General features: G+C 46.3%; 1 protein-coding gene across 4 annotated transcripts in view; it reads left to right on the forward strand.

Annotated features, from left to right (window-relative positions):
- The first annotated feature begins 2,321 nt into the window (after nt 1-2,321).
- The window catches only part of FAM117A (family with sequence similarity 117 member A), a 53,831-nt gene continuing 36,775 nt past the window's right edge, over nt 2,322-19,377 (forward strand). For 3 of the 4 annotated variants that reach the window (XM_054546596.1, XM_054546597.1, XM_054546598.1), the window contains exon 1: nt 2,352-2,562. In XM_054546596.1, the coding sequence (XP_054402571.1) occupies nt 2,367-2,562 (196 nt within the window). In that variant the 5' untranslated portion in view covers nt 2,352-2,366. Of the gene's footprint in view, nt 2,563-19,377 lie in introns of all 4 variants that reach the window. The other variant, XM_024235543.2, reaches the window with a different exon arrangement.

Genomic DNA, 19,377 nt, shown 5'->3' on the forward strand with positions numbered 1-19,377 from the left:
TGGGCAAGTCACCTAGCCTCTGTAGGACTTAACCTCCTGAAGAATGAGGACAACAATATCTACATTTTCTGCCTTACATGCCTATTGTGATAATTAAATGAGATAATGTATGTGAAAGCTATAAAACACCAGACAGATGTTAATTTTAACATCTTAATCAGATTTGCATCTTTGGAGACCCTTTATGTAAGATGTAAACAGTAATCCTGTGTTCTTAAGAAAATTTTACACTCATAGAGATCAGGAGCTCAGCTCTGGAGTCAGGCTACCTGGGTAATCTTGGGCATGTTACTGTATTTCTCCCAGAAGTCTCAATGAAGAGGAAATAATACCCATTTCACAAGTGTGGTCTTGAGCATTAAATAAGATAAAGTATGCATGGTACTTAACATGTACCTAGCATGGAGAAAGGAATTCAATGAATATTCGTTGCTGCCATTACTGATTTTATTAATGAAGATGTGAGGCAGGGTGGTTCAATATGATGTGTTAGAGATCTGAGCTAGGAATCAAAAGGACTCACTTCTTTGGACTTCAGTTTCACTACTTGTACCATGGTAAGAATCCATGTTTTTCCTTTTCCAGGTTGTCATGAGGATTTCTTAAAAGTATATGAAGACTTTGAACTACTTGAAATTGAGGAACAATATAAATGCAAGATATCTTTTTTCAACTGAGTTAATTAATCTTATAAAGACTGAGTTTTTAATCAGTTCATCAATTTTTGTTTATTCTTCTCTGTCTTAGGTTGTCCTCTTCATGGAAAAGTAGTACAGCATTTCTTCAATCAATTAAAAAAGCAGTTCAAATGTCAGATCTTGAAGTAAATCCTTCAAAACTGCAAGAGTACACTCTTTGCAAAGAAAACCTTTCTTCGATGTGTTCCATTGCCTCAATTCATTCAGTGTATGTAGGCTAATTTTAATATTCAACCCACTCTTGAATTTCCACTTTGGGTATTATCTACTTTCAATATTTAATCCCAGAATGACCTCTCTTTGCCTCACAGCAGGCTCCCAGATTACCTCTTTTTCTCTGATTAGTTAGTATGGCTTCAGGGAATATCTTCTTTTTAACATTAAACTGGGCAAAAACAGAAATAGAAAGAAAAATCTGTAGCAAGGTCAAAAATAGAATTCACAGCTAAATATAAATCTGGAGGGAATTACTCAATTATTTGAATGGTCCCTAATCACAGACAATCCAGGGTTGATTGACTTTTGCTTTTTCCATATGTAGAACAAAATGGTTAACAAATACTAAGAGTAATATTTTTTTCTTTTGAAGCATAATACTTTTTAATAGTATCTTAAATGTTATTTTCTTTCCCAAATCCCTTTATATTATTATGTCATGTGCTTTTCACAACTGCATGCATTCTCTTTGGGGACCTTCCAGTCTCATTTTGACTTGTAAGTCAGAGAGCATTGATCTGGGAAGACCAGGATTTGTTAACGGAGTCGCGGTGCAAACTGGGGCAAGTTTTTCAGTCGCTTTGTTCCTTTCACTCTGCTGAGCTACACTTGGAGTGGACGACTCTGAAGGGAAATTCCCTGCTTCTTTTCAGAGTCCCAATTTTAATTTACAGGCTAGCAATTGTTTTTTTAAGGTTGGATCAACACCAAGTAGGGACTTGGAAACGTGGAGAAAGACAGATGTGAGTGTCACATGAGGCAAGGTCGCCACTAAATGCACAAATATAATGCAAATCACATGCAAATGATATGCAAACCTTGCATTAATTTGTAGGATCTTAGTTTGGAGCTTGTAAGTAGCACTGAGATCCTATAAGGATTTAAAACTAATGTTTTTTTAGGTTAAATTAAATGTAATACTTTTTGAAGGTATCGCTTTCTCTGTGATTCAGGGACTCAACTGTGTAAAGTTTGACACTGCTCCCTACTGCCGCCCCCAAAAATTATTTCAGTAGTGTTTGATTCCAACCTACACCCAGCGCCGCCCCCACTCCCCAGCGCAGCCTGACGTCACGTGACATTATATTTGCATACTACCTGGGACTGGGTGTGACGCTCCCGTATTCTGCGTCTTCTCATTGGTGGCGCTGGAGAACCAGCCCTCTTCTGTACAGGCCAATCAGCAGCCCCTGGAATGTTGGAAAACCGAAGGGGGCGGTGTGAGGGTGGGGTCTTGGCTTGGATCGCTAGGCACATCGACCAATCATCCTCGGGAAAGGAAGGCTAAGCTGTGGATTGGCTGGGGTGGAAGGTCTGGGTTTCCGCAGTCCAATGACAGCTCTAGGATGAGGGGGCCGGTCCCCGCCCCGTAGAGCAGATAAGCAGCGGCAACGGGGGTTGGGGGGCTGTGTGAGGCTCGCAGTGGGGCTGAGGCAGGCAGCTGGGCGAGCCATGGCGGGGGCCGCAGCGGGCGGCAGAGGCGGAGGTGCCTGGGGGCCGGGGCGCGGAGGGGCCGGGGGGCTCCGGCGGGGCTGCTCTCCTCCAGCCCCCGCCGGCTCCCCCCGGGCTGGGCTGCAGCCGCTCAGGGCCACGATCCCCTTCCAGCTGCAGCAGCCGCACCAGCGCCGGGACGGGGGTGGCCGTGCAGGTGAGCCGGGCCTGGAGCGGGTGCCGTGGGAGGAGCCATTGGGGGAGGGGGGGCGCGTGACCGCGGGAGGGGGACGGGGAGAAGTGTGAGGGGAAAGTGGATGGGGGCGAGGGAAGAGAAGGGGGGCGTTCAGAGTCTATGAGGGCGGAGGGAGCAAGAGCGAGGAGCCGTGAAACGTGGGGAGCACCGCTGGGACGGAGTGTGCGGGGAGTCGGGTCCCGGAGGTGAGGGGAGGGACCTGGCAGATGGAGGCTGGCTTTGGGGGCGTAACCGAAAAGTGGGCAGAGGTGTCGTGTGGGGTGAGTGGAAGATGCAGGGGGTGGGAGCGAGGCGTGAGGAGGAGTGGCGCGTGGTGGGGGCGCCCCGTGCGGATGGCTGGCGCTGGGAGCAGGAGTCGGTGGGCGCTGGACGACTGCACGGGGAGGGGGAGGGGCATGGAGTAGAGCCCCGTGCAGCCATGTGTTACTTCTCCAGCTTGAGTTTGGCCCCAGCATCCCTCTCAACTGCGCTGGAGTTCCATTCTCCACCACTTCACGTGCGCTTCCCTTTATGCCACCTCCTGGAGCTGATTTCATCTCAGCCCCGTTGGACTAAGTTTAACGGCTTTTACCGCGGTGCAAATGCCACGCTCCCTACATTCTTCTCCCTGTGTCCCAGAAGTTGTATGTTCCCAGATTCTTGACCTGCTTAATATGGCTGTCTCATTCCAACCATCGTTTGTGTACGAGCATGTGTGTGTGTATGTGTGTGTATGTGTGTGCAGCGGGGGGAGACCTGGGCAGTTTTGCCCCCTACCTTTCTTTCTACCCCCTCCACCCCTCTACCCACAAAGGCTGTTTTGTCCTGGGCATTGCAGCCAACGTGGCAGTGGGGTGAGGGCTACAGTCAAGTGCACGGTGGCAAGTACCCCACTTTCTGAACAGCACTGAAATGTTCTTAATAACAGCTTGATGTGGTGGCTGTGGGGAAATTAGGGAGAAGCAAACTTAACCTTGCTTTGATACTCAAATCTGTGACGGATCCCACAAATGCAAGTACTTAGGAAGGGGAAAAGGAACCTACTTGCATGAGGAGGTTGGCAATAAGTTGAAAGTGAGGCTTGCATTTGATTCACACCAGATGTGAAAAGATCATTGCACACTTCCAAACCCGGAGCCTCTACCAAATGTACAAAAGTCATGATTCCTGCCATCTTAACGGTTACTGACATTCTCTAGACCAGAGTCTCTTGAGCTTCTGATGATTACTAAGCCTAGTTACTGCACATCTCCTTCCTGCTTCTGCAGGGCTCTTACAGAAGTAGTAGCTACTACAGGGCTACTCCTTGCTAGGTAGGAATGGGATTAAGAGGATCTCTGAGATAGAAAACCCCCACGTCTTTCTGGACTTTTCACTGTATATGTTAGCATCACATCTTGGGATGCAGAAACTTGGTCAAATCTGGTAGCAAGATGGTGACCAAGTAGTAAAAGTATGTTTAGAATCCGGTGGTGCAGAGTAAGGCAATGCCCAGACTAACTCTTGCCTATCATGAGTTATAAAGCAAACCACAAGACTACAAACCTGTTGGTTTTGTTTGGGCTTCCTTGAAACCCCGGGAAGTTGGTAGAACAAGAACCAGAACCTTAGTCACTTTCAGTGGAAAACAACAGAAAGCCTACCTCTACAGTAGCTGGAAACTGATTAGCAATCATATTTTAAGATCAGTTATTTTGTGTCTATTATAGAACTAATATTAAAGGGACAATTGCTGGTGGATGCTGTGGAAGGGGGAAGAACGTAGGTTTGGATGTCTGGGTTCATTACATGGCCTGCTCCTTTTATAGAGCCAGAGGCCCTGGGATACTGGTAGAAATGTAGGAAGCTAGAGCTCTGCATAACTTGTCAGGTGATTTAAGGCCAAGTTGGGTGGACCCTTGCTTATAGATTGGTCTGATCAATAATTTATCCACCTATTAATATCCTAGAAGTGTTAATAAGGCATTCGCCTAGTTGGTAGTTGGGGGGATTACCTGTAGATTTTCAGTATGGCAGGAGAGGGGAAAAAATAGGAGAAGAAAGTAGCCAGAGCATGTGGCCTTCTTTGTGGCCAGGCATTAGGGGAATGTACCTGGCCTCTGTTTTGGAGGCACATCAGGGCTTTTACATGTTAACTTCAGCCCACATATGTGTTCACGTTATTTCCATTCCTTGCCCTTGGAAAGCACCAGAGGTGGTTTTCTCTAGGACAGTAGAGTATATGGGATAAAAGGAAACCCCTTGCAGTCATAAACCTTTAAGAGATTGGCACTGGGAGCTGGAATGCCTGGGTTTTAAATCCAGGTTCTGCCATTTACTAGTTGTGTGGCTTTGAGGAAGTTCTTTCTGTGTCTTAGTTTCCTCATCTGTGGATAATAATATCTATATCATAAGAATTAAATGAGTTAATAGATAGAAAGTGCTTAAAACGTGCCTGGCACATGAGAAGTGCTATAAAAGTATTTGCTGCTGCTTATATTATTATTCCCTCTGCTCGCCAAGGTGAGAGCACTGTTGGCCAGAGCCCATTGCCTTTTCAGGCTTCAAAGAGCAAACCCAGGTTGATCTGAAACCAGTACTGCAGGTTTCAGAATTTCAGGGCCTCCTCTTGCATTTTTATTCCCTCATCTTTTAAAATGAGCTTTCTAAACAGAGCTCTGAAACCCAGCTGTTTAAAAAGGCATGTGAGCTGTGACTGGGCTTCAGGAACAATTAAGTGTCGTCACTGTTTCTCTTGCGCATCTCAAAGTGATGTAACGCTCAGGGCTGTGCAGTTATCTCCCCACCACACATCCTGCTGTGTTCTTGACAAGATATATTAGACCTCGTGAAAACGGTTATGGTGTAAAGAGCAGGATTTGCCTTCTGCAACCATTCATCCGTAAGGTATGTCTTCGTAAAATGAGGAATGGCTTCGTTTTTATGAACGTGGGCTAGGAGTGAGGAAGGCTGAAGAGAGTGGAGAGAAAAATGAAAGATAACTCTAAAAAAGCTAAGAGCCATTATTGGGTAGTAGAAACCTAAGATAAATTTCTCACTGCAATTCTCCCTTAAATTAAATTCTCTTTTGTGTCTTATCTCAGTTAGAGGCTGCTAACTTTTGTGCTCTTCCAGGACCATGATGAAGGACAAAATAGGACTAGGAGGTGAATTGTTCTGGGTTCCAGTCTTACCTATCTTGTTTAGCGTGTCTGTCTGTATGTCCCTAAAATGAAGATAATGTTTAATCTAGCTTTGCAAATTATTTCTCCAGTGGACCAGCCCCACTGGGACCAGCTGGGTGCTAGGGAAGCTAAATGCTGCCTTGGCACCTCCTCTGACCACCAGAACCTTCTTTAACCAGGGATTGGCAGTTATGGTCTACAGGCCATATCTGGCCCTGGGCCTATTTTTGTAAATAAAGTTTTATTGGAACCAGCCACACTGCTTCATTTAAATATTGTCTAGGGCTGCTTTTGTGCTGTCGGTGGTGGAGTGAAGAGTTGTGATAAAGACTGTAGGGCCCACAAAGCCTAAAATATTTACTATATGTCACTTTACAGAAAAGTTTGCCAACTCTTGTCTCAAACAGTGTACCTGTTTTTCCTATATAAATATCAGTTTCAAATGTGTGTAATATAAACCTCAGAATTCTAAGGGGGTAAAGAAAACAAACAAGCCTGTAGTCCCACTCATATTTTAAGGCAAAAGAAAAGAGGGTCACCTGCTTCCAGTCAGTTCTCAATCTTTGTAGAACATCATCATATGTGAATCCAGCCTCTCCACCCCCACCATTGTCAGGTGATGTGTTCAGTAGACATAAGCTAATTTGAATTTACATAAAAGCTTAACTGTTAGGCAAATTTGCCCCCTTTCCTCTCTTAACCCATTTCCCTCAACCTGACAACCCACAAGTGCGGTGAACACATTTCAAAATCAGATGGAAATTACTTTAGGCTTATCTCCTGTTTTGAATTTTTCTCATTACCTTTTATTTTTCTGAACAAATTATGGAGAGCTGGCAGTAGTCATGGTTGCCCTAAAATATTGACTTCCCCACGGGGACATAAGAAGGGTAATTTATATCAAATATCGATTAGGTTCCCCAGGATGGCTGTTTCGTGAATATGAGGCTGCAGTGCTTATATTATTAAATTATTAAACTCCTTTCTTTGCAATGCTTTGAAAACTTATTTCTTGGGGGATAGGTGTTTAGATAGGTCTGGAACCATAAAAAGGAGGTTGCATATTAGAGACCCTAAGAGAAAGCCCTCAGCAAACTGGTCCATGTGGCTACTGGTGCCAGAAACAGCCTGGAGATTAGAAGAGATTTCCAACCTTTCTATGCCAAGGCATCATCTTGCTATAATGAGGCCTGGGGGTGTAGTTAAAACCCTTTAAGAGCTACAATTCCCCTTCTAAAACCTGTGACTGAGGCAACTTCTGTTTGGGAAGCATTAAAACACCAGACACTTCCTAGCCCAACATTGCTAACTGTTGCTTTTGACAGCTTTGCCAGCACCAGGCACATACATGGTCAGCAAAATGCACTGCTGAAGCATCTGACTCTTAAATGTTATCACCAGTGATGACATCCTTGAATTTGGGGGCTAGCTGCTTAACTGCTTTATCTCTTTGGTACCCAAAGGAGTGTGAGTCCATGTGTTCTTCAGTATTTTGGATAGCAAAGGATTATATAGTACGAGAAGGTCTCACTTATATAACGTAGAGCTAAGAGATCTTAAACCATTTGAGGTCAGTGCCAGAGGGGTGAGAACAACAGTGGGCTGTGATGGCAAGAGGACATTGTTCTCTCACATTCTAGACATAGATAGATCTTTAGAAAGTTGGAAGCAGTAATGCAAAACTTTCATAGTGATGGTGCTAATTTGGGTGTTACCACAGTGGTTGGTGGGCTTTAATAGCCAAGAGAACACTATGCCTGTATTTTCTGCTGAATTCAGTTTATTTTGAATGGTGTGATGGGCATCAAGGCCACACTATTCCTTGATCTTAGAAGAACTGTTAGAGCATCTTCCTCCAGATTCTTAGATGACTCACGTAGAGCCTTCCTCCTGCTAAAGGATTCAGACTTTCGGGTGTGGCATGTTCTGAGGGGCAGGTCTGGTTATGGAGTTCTTACTGACACTATCACGTTTGACTTAGCTCAAGTGTTCTGACTAGACCTGCCTGGGCTTACCCTTACTCCACAGTTTGGAGCCCTTTTATTTTATTTATTTATTTATTTATTATTTATTTTTTTTTGAGACAGTCTCACTCTGTCACCTAGGATGGAGTGCAATGGCACGATCTCGGCTCACTGCAACCTCTGCCTCCCAGGTTCAAGCAGTTCTCCTGCCTCAGCCTCCCAAGTAGCTGGGACTACAGGCACCCACCACCATACCTGGCTAATTTTTGTATTTTTAGTAGAGACAGGGTTTCACCATATTGGCCAGGCTGGTCTCAAACTCCTGACCTTGTGATCCACTCGCCTCAGCCTCCCAAAGTGCGGGGATTACAGGCGTGAGTCACCGCACCCGGCCTATTTATTTTTTGGAGACGGACTCTCACTCTGTCACCCAGGCTGGAGTGCAATGGCATGATCTCGGCTCACTGCAACCTCCACCTTCAGATTCAAGTGCTTCTCCTGCCTCAGCTTCCCAAGTAGCTGGGATTACAGGCACGCACCACCATGCCCAGCTAATTTTTTTGTATTTTTATTAGAGACGGGGGTTTCACCATGTTGGCCAGGCTGGTCTCCAACATCTGACCTCAGGTGATCCGCCCGCCTTGGCCACCCAAAGTGCTGGGATTACAGGCGTGAGCCACCACACCTGGCCCTGGAGCCCTTTTAAAGCAGTGGAAAGGAAAACTTTGGGTGTCGCTCCCAGTTCAGAGCAAAGGTAGATGCTTACCAGAGAGTGAGTTAGTGAGAGTGGACAGTCTCTTCTTGGGTTAGTAAGCTCTGCCATCCTTTGAGATGCATGTTACCCTTCTTTGTCACAAAAGTGGGAACAGGGAAGAATGGAAGCAAAGAAAGGATGGGTGGGAAATCTGGTCAGTTTCCCCCCTTTGTCTAGGTTCAGTCTTCACAGAGGGCTCCATTATTTGGTTTGCAGGGTATGAATTAACCAAACATTAGCCAAATCTACTCACATTATTAGGTCAAAAACAAATCCTGATCTCAGAAAGGGAAGAGTTGTGGATGATATTTGAAATTTCTAAGTTATCTGTGCCCCAGTTTTCTCCAGTCGTGTGGAGCTCATGAAGGGGCCGTTGTTGGCAACAGCTGGATGGTGGGAGGTTCTCATAACAGCTGGCTGCTAGTGTTCGGGCTCAGCTTGTGGTCCCCACCAAACCTCCTGGTTTGGAAAACTCTGCCTGGCACTGTGCTTTCTCCTCAGGGTCACTACAAAGCTGAATGCCAAGCCTTGCAGTCATTTAAATGCTTCCCCTCAGGCCCACATATGCCTCGATTGACCCTTACTGTGTGGGAGCACTGCAGCTAATCAAGGGTGGCTTTAATGAACTTAAAAGAATGCTATCGAAGTATTTCATAATAGAAAAACTTCAAGTCCAGGCCCTGGGGGACCTGGAACTGATGTCCAGGCCATGTACAGACATTTACCCTGCCCTGCTCAGTCATACAGGTTTGTGGATTTGCTCAGGAGCCCCCGAGAGTTGCTGGGGGAGTGGGGGACAGATGGAGTGCCTTTAGCTCAGTTCTGCCTACACATTAGCAGTTTGAGCTCCCAGCTCCCCAATAAAAGGGGTGGAGGCTGGGGGAGGCCTGGGAAGACTCAGAGGGTTTTGGTTGCTCTGAAGCAGCTGGCCTGTGATCAAGGGTTGAGGAGTTTTCTCTCAGAAACTGTCTGAATGTGGCTTCTTAGAGGATGGATGGTATTTGACAGAACAAATCTGTAGGTTTGGGGTGCCTCCTTGCTCTCTCTTTTTTTTTTTTTTTTTTGAGGCAGAGTCTCATTCTATAGCTCAAGCTGGAGTGCAGTGGCGCAATCTCAGCTCACTGAAACCTCCACCTCTCTGGGTTCAAGCAATTCTCCTGCCTCAGCCTCCCAAATAGCTGGGACTACAGATGTGTGCCACCACGCCCAGATAATTGCTGTATTTTTAGTAGAGGTGGAGTTTTACCATGTTGGCCAGTCTGGTCTCGAACTCCTGACCTCAAGTGATCCCCCTGCCTTGGCCTCCCAAAGTGCTGGGATTACAGGTGTGAATCACCACGCCTGGCTTTTGTCTCTTTTTTTTTTTTGAGAGACGGGGTCTTGCTCCGTCACCCAGGTTGGAATCCAGTAATGCCATCATAGCTCACCATAGCCTCCTGGGCTCAAGCCATCCGCGGGGTGCCTCCTTTCTGACTCTGAATTCTCTATCTTGTAAATGAAGGATGACTTTTCCAGGGAAGCCATGTTTGTTAGGGGGCAGCCTAGTTCACCCCCAGCTCTGCCACTTGAGTCTCTTATTATCTGATCCTAAATGAAGTCATGCAGGAGAGCACCAAGGTATTACCTCCTCAAAGGTCAAAGGAAGGATTAATGTGCAACTCTAAAAGTAGATTGATAACACATCCATAAGTGAATAAAATATAAATTCAAGCTGGAGGAGGCAAAGAATGAAGAAATACTCAGTGTTTGGTGAGGTTAATTAGAGAAAACTACTGGGATGTTTTGAATAGGTTTTAAAAAAAAGTGTCAATATATTATTCTCCCTAAGGTTAAATTAAGTTTTTACTCTCTCCTTTCCTTTCCCTTTCAAAAGTGACATTGTTTCACCTTGTCTAGTCAGCTATATTCCTTATTTTTCTCAAACCTCTTGAGTCCCTTCTGCCGTATACTGGAAATTGTGTGCCTGCCTTTTTAAGAGTAGGCACCTCACGTTTCAAGTTCAAGTGCAATGGAACTCACCCTGCAGCTTGAACAGATTTGAGTGTTTTTGCAGAGGGAGGGCCAGGGCAGATGGGGAGTGTCATGCTCAATAAATACTTGTTGGATTGAGTTGCTGGGAAGGCAGCAGAGTGGGGAGAGTAAGCCACACCTCCCCCAGGCTCACTCAGAATGGTCTTTCCCACTTCTGGTCCCCACATACTGTTCCCCCTCTATAATACCTCTCTTCAGCTACTTACAAGGCAAAACCCCCCGAAGTGTTAGTATTCTCTCTTTCTTTAAATCACTGGTCTCCTATTCATCCTGGTCATTGGGCTTGAAGCCCAGTTGGTGGCAAAGACGTGGCATTTCCATAGATGTCATTGCTAGGCCTGTAGGTTCTTTTCCCAACACACTTATAGCTAGAGGGTGAGCTTGGGCAGTTACCAGGTCGATCCATGGAAACAGCCAATGTGTAGGATTTTGCTGTGATTTTGTTAAAAAGCCAGACTGCCTGGCTTTAGGCTTTGAAGTGGGTATGGTGAGAGGCCAAGGAGACCAAGATGAATGCTAACTGTCTTTTCACTCCAGGTAGATTTTTGCCAACTTCCTAGTAGTGTTCTGTGTAGCAAGAAGATGGAGGAAAACAAAATCTGGATCAGTGGCTTTTCTAGACCAAGGAGGAGAATTATCTGTTGGCCCTAGGATGGCTTCAGAGGTGTGATTAGGCTGAAAGTGCCCCTCTCCCAAGCCAGCCACCATCCTGTGATAGCAGGCACTGCTATTTCTCCTCCCACCAACCACCAGATAGGGAAGTGCAAGAAAGAGATGCTTGTTACCACTTCGCAGGCCCTGGACACTTACACTGTTGTCCACAGAGTCTCTGTTCCCTGCCTTGAAGGTTGCCAACCATGTGTCTGGTGGCTTAGTGAAAATGGCTTTTTTTTTTTTTTTTTTTTTTTTGAGACGGAGTTTCACTTTTGTTGCCCAGGCTGGAGTGCCATGGTGCGATCTCGGCTTACCCCAACCTCAACCTCCCGGGTTCAAGCGATTCTCCTGCCTCAGCCTCTCGAGTAGCTGGGATTACAGGCATGCATCACCATGCCCAGCTATTTTTGTATTTTTAGTAGAGATGGGGTTTCTCCATGTTGGTCAGGCTGGTCTCGAACTCCCGACCTCAGGTGATCCATCCGCCTCAGCCTCCCAAAGGGCTGGGATTACAGGTGTGAGCCACTGTGCCTGGCCGAAAATGGCTTTTTTAACCTGCCCAGCTGGGTGTAAGTTTGAACAGAGTGAAAATGTGATTGGGAGCATAGGCAGCTTATCTTATCCCCTCTTCCCTCCCCTCCTTCTCCTCTCTACCCCACACTCCCTTCCCTTTAAGAGTTTGCTGTGCTTGGCCGGGCACGGTGGCTCACGCCTGTAATCCCAGCACTTTGGGAGGCCAAGGTGGGTGGATCATGACGTCAGGGATCGAGACCATCATGGCTAACACAGTGAAACCCCGTCTCTACTGAAAATACAAAAAATTAGCCGGGCGTGGTGGCGGGCTCCTGTAGTCCCAGCTACTCAGGAGGCTGAGGCAGGAAAATGGAGTGAACCCAGGAGACAGAGCTTGCAGTGCGCCGAGATGGCGCCACTGCACTCCAGCCTGGGTGACAGAGTGAGACTCCATCTCAAAAAAAAAAGTAAAAAAAAAAGAGTTTGCTGTGCTCTGTGCATGTCTTGTCGCCCACGTGGCTTTGGGAAAACCACTCCTGATAACACGTGCACTCCCTGCCCCACAGCGGCAGGCTGGTGGAAAACTTGCCACACAGCCCCTGTTTGGGGTTTGTCTTCTTAACTCCTGCCCATCAGATATGACATAAGCCAGGGGTGGGGTTGGGGTGGGAGTGTATAGCATTTGGCATGATAGAGGGGATGCAGCCAGAGGGCTTTCACAATATGACATAGTCTGGATTTAGCAACTGGGGAGAGAAGGGCTATGTGAACCACATCCATGGGCGGTGTGCACATCTTAATGCTGAGAGCAGCACCTGGACTCTTTCTTATCGGAATCTGGAGTAGTTCTGTGTTGACAGAGGAAGACAAAAACAGCTGCTTCTGTAGAAAGAGTCTCTGAATCTCAACTCTAAGAGGCCCGAAAATTCACCTGTATTTTTCAGGGAAATGGAGAATATAGATAGCATTAGGTTTTTTGTTTGTTTGTTTGTTTGTTTTTGAGACAGAGTCTCACTCTGTTACCCAGGCTGGAGTGCAGTGGCGCAATCTCTGCTGACTGCAACCTCCACCTCCCAGGTTCAAGTGATTCTCCTGCCTCAGCCTCCCGAGTAGCTAATTTTTTAATTTGTAATAGAAACGGGGTTTCACCATGTTGGCCAGGCTGGTCTCGAACTCCTGACCTCAGGTGGTCCAACCGCCCCAGCCTCCCAAAGTGCTGGGATTACAGGCGTGAGCCACCGTGCCCGGCCTTCATTAGTTTTGACAATATGTTCCATTTGTTTAGCTCTGTGGTGCTTCTGATGGGAACTCTCAAATGTTTTTCGTGCATCTTCACAACAGTCCTGCAGGTGCAGGTGGCATTTCATTGTTTTTGCAGATAAGGAAACTGAGGCCCAGAAAGGAAGTTCTTGTCCAACACCAAATGACTAATAAACCCCTTTTGCTTAATTAGGCAAAGGGCATTTCCCACATATTCAGAAAAAGTCTGTTGTGAATTTTGTCTCAGGCTGGTATCCACTGCCACCTGCCCAGCACACCTCCAGCATTTGTTTCTCCTCTGTTTATATACCTGTATTCCAGGAGCAAAGATCCATTTGTTAAGCTAAGCAAAAGAGAATTGGGGCCGGGTGTGGTGGCTCACACCTGTAATCCCAGCACTTTGGGAGGCCGAGGCGGGCAGATCACTTGAGGTCAGGAGTTTGAGACTAGCCTGGCCAACATGGTGAAACCCCATCTCTACTAAAACTACAAAAATTAGCAGGGCGTGGTGACACCTTCCTCCAGTCCCAGCTACTCGGAAGGCTAAGGTAGGGGAATCGCTTGAGTCTAGAGGCGAAGGTTGCAGTGAGCCAAGACTGCACCACTGCCCTCCAGCCTGGGTGACATAGTGAGACTCTGTCTCAAAAAAAAAAAAAAAAAAAAGGATTGGAAACTGGGCTGGAAAGAAGTCTGTTTCTTCCTTTAGCACCCCAAGGTGACTATCCACACCATAAATACTCACTTGGTATGGGTAGTTGGAAGATAATGGTTACTATTAATACATTATTATATATGTGATATGGTGGTGGCTTTTGAGTGTTTCCAGCTGGTTTGAGATAATGCCATTTCCATGTGGAATGAGTAGCTAACCAGGGACAGATAGGACATAGGAGGCAGACCAGATTTTTCTGCCTCTGTGGGGTGGTCATGGTTACTGAGCTTGAGGCAAGGCCATGTTAGGGAGACATGTGAAGATGGATCTTACAGGAAAAGGTTTCTTATGTGTGATGATGTGAAACCCAGAAAAGCACCTGGGAATACATGTGGGTGATGCGTTCCTATGGCAGGGGCAGGGGTAGATGCAAGTGGCATTGTGCCATGATAATAGCTTAGTCCTCTCTGTAAGGGACCCCCAGTGTAACCATCCCCCTACTTCTAGTGGGAAAGAAGCTTGGGGGGCGCAGGATCTGTCTGAGCATGTCTCCCTCTCCTAGCTTTAGGTTAACTGAAAGTGGAGTCATTGTAATGTATGATAGTGCTCTTCCGAAACAGGCATGTGCCCAGTAAGGGAAATAGCAAGGCCTTGAACTCTGGGAGAAAGCTCCATCTAGGGACTACGTATCGCGGAGAATTGACTTCTTAGAGGTTATCTAACCCTCCAAGTAGATTACAAGCCACTCTTACCTCCAAAGCATACTCTGTATAGAATTTTTTTTTTTTTAATAGAGATGGGATCTCACTGTGTTGCTCAGGCTGGTCTCAAACTCCGGGGCTCAAGTGATCCTCCTGCCTCAGCCTCCCAAAGTGCTGGGATTGCAGGCGTGAGCCATTGCATCTGGCCTAGAAGTCTTTTTATTTTATTTATTTTTTTTTTTGAGATGGAGTCTCACTCTGTTGCCCAGACTGGAGTGCAGTGGTGCAATCTCGGCTCACTGCAACCTCCATCTGCCGGGTTCAAGCAATTCTCCTGCCTCAGCCTCTTGAGTAGCTGGGATTACAGACACCCGCCACCATGCCTGGCTAATTTTTTTGTATTTTTAGTAGAGACAGGGTTTCACCATTATTGGCCAGGCTGGTCTCAAACTCCTGACCTTGTGATCTGCCCACCTCAGCCTCCCCAAGTGCTGGGATTACAGACGTGAGCCACTGCGCTGGCCCAGAAGTCTTTAATATTCTAGTAACCGTATGCTGTGTGAAACCTTTCTTTCTTGTTTGTTTATTTATTTATTTTTGAGACCGAGTCTTGCTCTGTTGCCAGGCTGGAGTACAGTGGTGTGATCTTGTCTCACTGCAACCTCTGCCTCCCTGGTTCAAGCGATTCTCCTGCCTCAGCCTCCCGAGTAGCTGGGACCACAGGCGCATGCCACCATGCCCAGCTAATTTTTGTATTTCTTAGTAGAAGTGGGGTTTCACCATGTTGACCAGGATGGTCTCGATCTCTTGACCTCGTGATCCACCTACCTGCGCCTCCCAAAGTGTTGGGATTACAGGTGTGAGCCAGCGCACCCAGCTTTTTTTTTTTTTTTTTTTTTTTGGAGACAGAGCTTGCTCTTGTTGCCCAGGCTGAGTGCAATGGTGTGATCTCACCTCACTGCAACCTCCGCCTCTTGGGTTCAAGCGATTCTTCTGCCTCAGCCTCCCAAGTAGCTGGGATTACAGGCACACGCCACCACACCAGGCTAATTTTTGTGTTTTTAGTAGAGACAGGGTTTCGCCATGTTGGCCAGGCTGGTTTTAAACTCCTGACCTCAGGTGATCCGCCTGCCTCGGCCTCCCAAAGTGCTGGGATTATAGGCATGTGCCATTGTACCCAGCTGAAACCTTTCTTTCCTAGTTATTTCCCAACTTCACAAGGTAAAATCCCATTACAACAAATATTACAAAAATGCTTCTGTATGATAAAGCTGTTTCCATGGTTCATATAAATACTTTGTTGTTTTTTGTGGGGTTTGTTGTTTTTAAAAAAGTAGTAACTAATAATCTTATATACCAAGCATTTTTTCTGGTACCTGTTCGTGTAATAACTCATCCTTTTTTGAGATGGAGTTTTGCTCTTGTTGCCCAGGCTGGAGTGCAGTGGCAGAGTCTTGGCTCACTGCAACCTCTGCCTCCTGGGTTCAAGCAATGCTCCTGCCTCAGCCTCCCGAGTAGCTGAATTACAGGCGCATGCCACCATGCCGGGCTAATTTTTGTATTTTTAGTAGAGACGGGGTTTCACCATGTTGGCCAGGCTGGTCTCGAACTCCTGACCTCAGGTGATCCGTCTGCCTTGGCCTCCCAAAGTGCTGGGATTACAGGCGTGAACCACCATGCCCGGCCAGTAATAGCTCATCTCTAAAGCAGGAACACCTGAGTGCTTGCTGTTTGCATTGTAGACAAAGAAAAAGGAACAGAGCTGTGGAACCGTCACCAAATAGCATGCCTCCTTCGCTTTCTCTTCATCTTGATGCTCACCTCCTCCAATAGTTCCCTGTTCTTTTCAAATAGAACACCACACAAGGAAACCCAACGAAGGAAAGTGTGTGTGTGTGTGTCTGCATGTGAGTGTGTGTCTTGCATGTGGACATGTGGGTGTGTTTGAGCATGTGTAAGAAAAAGTGCATGTGAAGAAAGCAAACAGTAAAGCAAATGGGGCAGCTGTTAATAGGCGAATCTGTGTAAAGATTATATGTGTGTTCTATGTACTGTTCTTATTCTTGCATCTATAAATTTGAAGTTATTTCCAAATAAGATACTTAACACATGGATATATGTGAGACTAATTTGACTGCACTAGGAGTTCTCTGGAATGGAAATTTTCTTCTACATCCTGATAACATATCTTACTCTCCCCATTTAACAGATGGAGCAACTGACACCCAGAGAAGTTAAGTGATCAGTCTGAGTTCACATAGCACATTGGGGTGGAAGCAGGATGTGGGCCCAGGTATTGACCATTATAGTAGGCCACCTCTTAGGAGACCATAGCTGGTCCTTACTACTCTAGCTGGACCAGGTTGGCATCAGATTCTGAGAGCTGATTGGGTGCCCACTGCTGTGTGTCCCAGCCCAGTCCATGCCTCACATTGACCCAGCAGTGGAGTCAGCAGGGTTGCAGCTATATGCTGAAGCACACTGAGCATATTCAGGATGGCCAGGAACCTTCTAGAGAAACTGCTTCCTTAGGCTAAGAAACACTCTCACTGTGTACTGTGTTCTGCCCTCAACTCTCTCCATTTCTTTTTTTTTTTTTTTTTTTTTTCTTTGAGACGGAGTCTTGCCCTGTCACCAGGCTGGAGTACAGTGGCGCGATCTCGGCTCACTGCAACTTCCGCCTCCCAGGTTCAGGTGATTCCCCTGCCTCAGCCTCTCGAGTAGCTGGGACTACAGGCGCGTGCCACCATGCCCGGCTAATTTTTTGTGTATTTTAGTAGAGATGGGGTTTCACCATGTTGGCCAGGATGGTCTTGATCTCCTGACCTTGTGATCCGCCTACTTTGGCCTCCCAAAGTGCTGGGATTACAGGCGTAAGCCACCGCACCCGGCCTTCATTTCTTAAAATACATGAAAATGGAAGGCCCTGCTGCGCCAGAGCCATGGGGGACTATTACCTCATATATATATAGTCAAGATCTGAGGGAAAAAGGAGTGGATTTGGTTTACAAAGTGATGCCAGGTATAGGCCTAGGCCAGACAGCTTTCTTCTGCTATGTACCAGTCGATTGGTTGTACCCACCGCCTTGTGAGTGAGCAGGTTGCATGGTTCAGTGCAGCACATTGTATCAAGTAGGTCAGGAGTTACAACTTCACGCACAAAGAGATGGCTCATTTTTAGTCATTGAAAACCTTTCATTAACCACAGGGCCCAAGGAGGGGTGGATCTGGTAATCATTGCTAAGCAGACAGAGCTAGAGGTTCAGACACTGCCGCTCGTGTGCTGGCCCCTTTCCTCTCACACCAAACCACATGTTATGCATCTGTTTGTACTCCTTGAAGGCCCTTGAATTATTCTCGTCATTTTTGCTTACTGATGTTTTCCCCCAGCTGTCAGAGTTGGGGGTAAGTGAATGAATGTGTCCCACTTGAATTCTTAACATAGAGAAAACATTTTCCTGAAAATCTTTAGTTTTAGAGTGCATCCTTTATCTGAAATGCCTACCTGTAGGTACCTTAGACTTAATTAATCCTGACCATGGTTAAGTTGTCATCAAAATATTTTTTTTCAGGAGCCCAGCTAGTTGTATGAAACAGAACCATGAGCACTTACTATATTGTTACCCCAGCTTATATACTTAGATTGTTTGTCCTTAGGCAGGGATGAAGTTATACACACTGCCCCCACCGTTCTCTTGATTCCTCAGGCTCTTTCCTCCTCTAACGTAAGTGCCCGGTAGTTGACAACCAGAATCAGGGCAAGATGTAGGAGGATGAGAAGAGGCTGCCCTCAAATTCCTGTTGAGTTGTCTGAAGCTTAGAGGTGTGTGTTGGAGCTGCTGTGCAAATGGCAATGCTGTCTGCTCAGAGAGGACCATGATAACTGAGCCTGGACCTTCTAGTTTTTGGAGGTTTGGTTAGGACTTACTGGTAATTAATGTACCAGTGTTTCCCTGGATCAATTTTTTTTGCTTCATGAGGATAAGCCTTTTTACTTGAGTATAAAAGAAGGTGACATTACTGTTAAGCATCCCTGATTTCAGAACAGATCCAAAGCCTATCATATACAGGGGAAGAGGGTATAACTTACCTTCCAGTGGTGTTGCACCCACTCCTCTGCCTCTGGAAGCACAGGAGAGGCGACCTCATAAGCATCCTTCTGATATGAAGCCTTCAGCATATATTGAGGGTAGAAGGAATCTTTCCAATATGATATCTTCAACACTCTTTCTGGAAGGGCCATCTAATCTTGCTTTTCAGACTGGGTTTACCCTGGAGGCACTACATAACCTTTGAGCTTCCCTTAGGAAATCAGAACAACCAGCAAGACCAGGGCTTCAAAGCAGGGTCTGCCCTGGAATGTTGCCCAGTGCACTTTGGGGTTCTTTCACAGCTAGAGCTCAGCATGGGAATTTGCCACTGAGTTGAGGTTTGTTCCAAAATATCAGGGCCCGGGCAGGGAACCACTAGATGGGATGTTGTGGTCTCTTAGGTATCTCCCCTTTTTGAAGCTGGGGGCATGAAGTAGATAGAGCTTGACTAAGGAGTTGGAGATGATCAGAGAAGACTTTCTGCAAGTGGGTTGAGATGGTTCCACAGATTTTCAAGGATGCGGGGGGTTGAGAATAATAACTGTACTAGGATCTTTGATCCTGAAGGCAGAGCAAATTTATTACTGTGACCTTTCTAGCCCTGAGGAACTTGAATAATTGTTCCTTATAAGTGCCCCCCAACTTCCTCCCCATAGCCCAGAGCAAAATGAATCAGTCAGGGTTAGGAGCAGAGGGTCCTGACAGAGTCCAACCTAGTGAGCTGTAGCGAGAGAGCAAACCTGCCCTCTGAGTGTTCATGTCTACTTGATGGTTACTCCCAGCTTGCCCAGTCATGTGACCAGACTTCTGCTTGTGGCTAGCCACAGGTAAACTGAGTGCTATTTATATTCTCCTGCTTGGTGGAGGAGGTGGGAGAGATCATCTGGGAGCCACAACACAGCTGTTTGAACAGCCCTTTGACTTTGTGCCTTTTTTTTTTTTTCTAATTATCTTGCCCCAAGTAATAGCATGGGTTCTGAGCTTTCAATTTAGCTGAGTGATCAGTAGCCATC

The sequence above is a fragment of the Pongo abelii genome, chromosome 19 (genome assembly GCF_028885655.2).
Source record: "Pongo abelii isolate AG06213 chromosome 19, NHGRI_mPonAbe1-v2.0_pri, whole genome shotgun sequence".
Lineage (NCBI taxonomy): Eukaryota > Metazoa > Chordata > Mammalia > Primates > Hominidae > Pongo > Pongo abelii.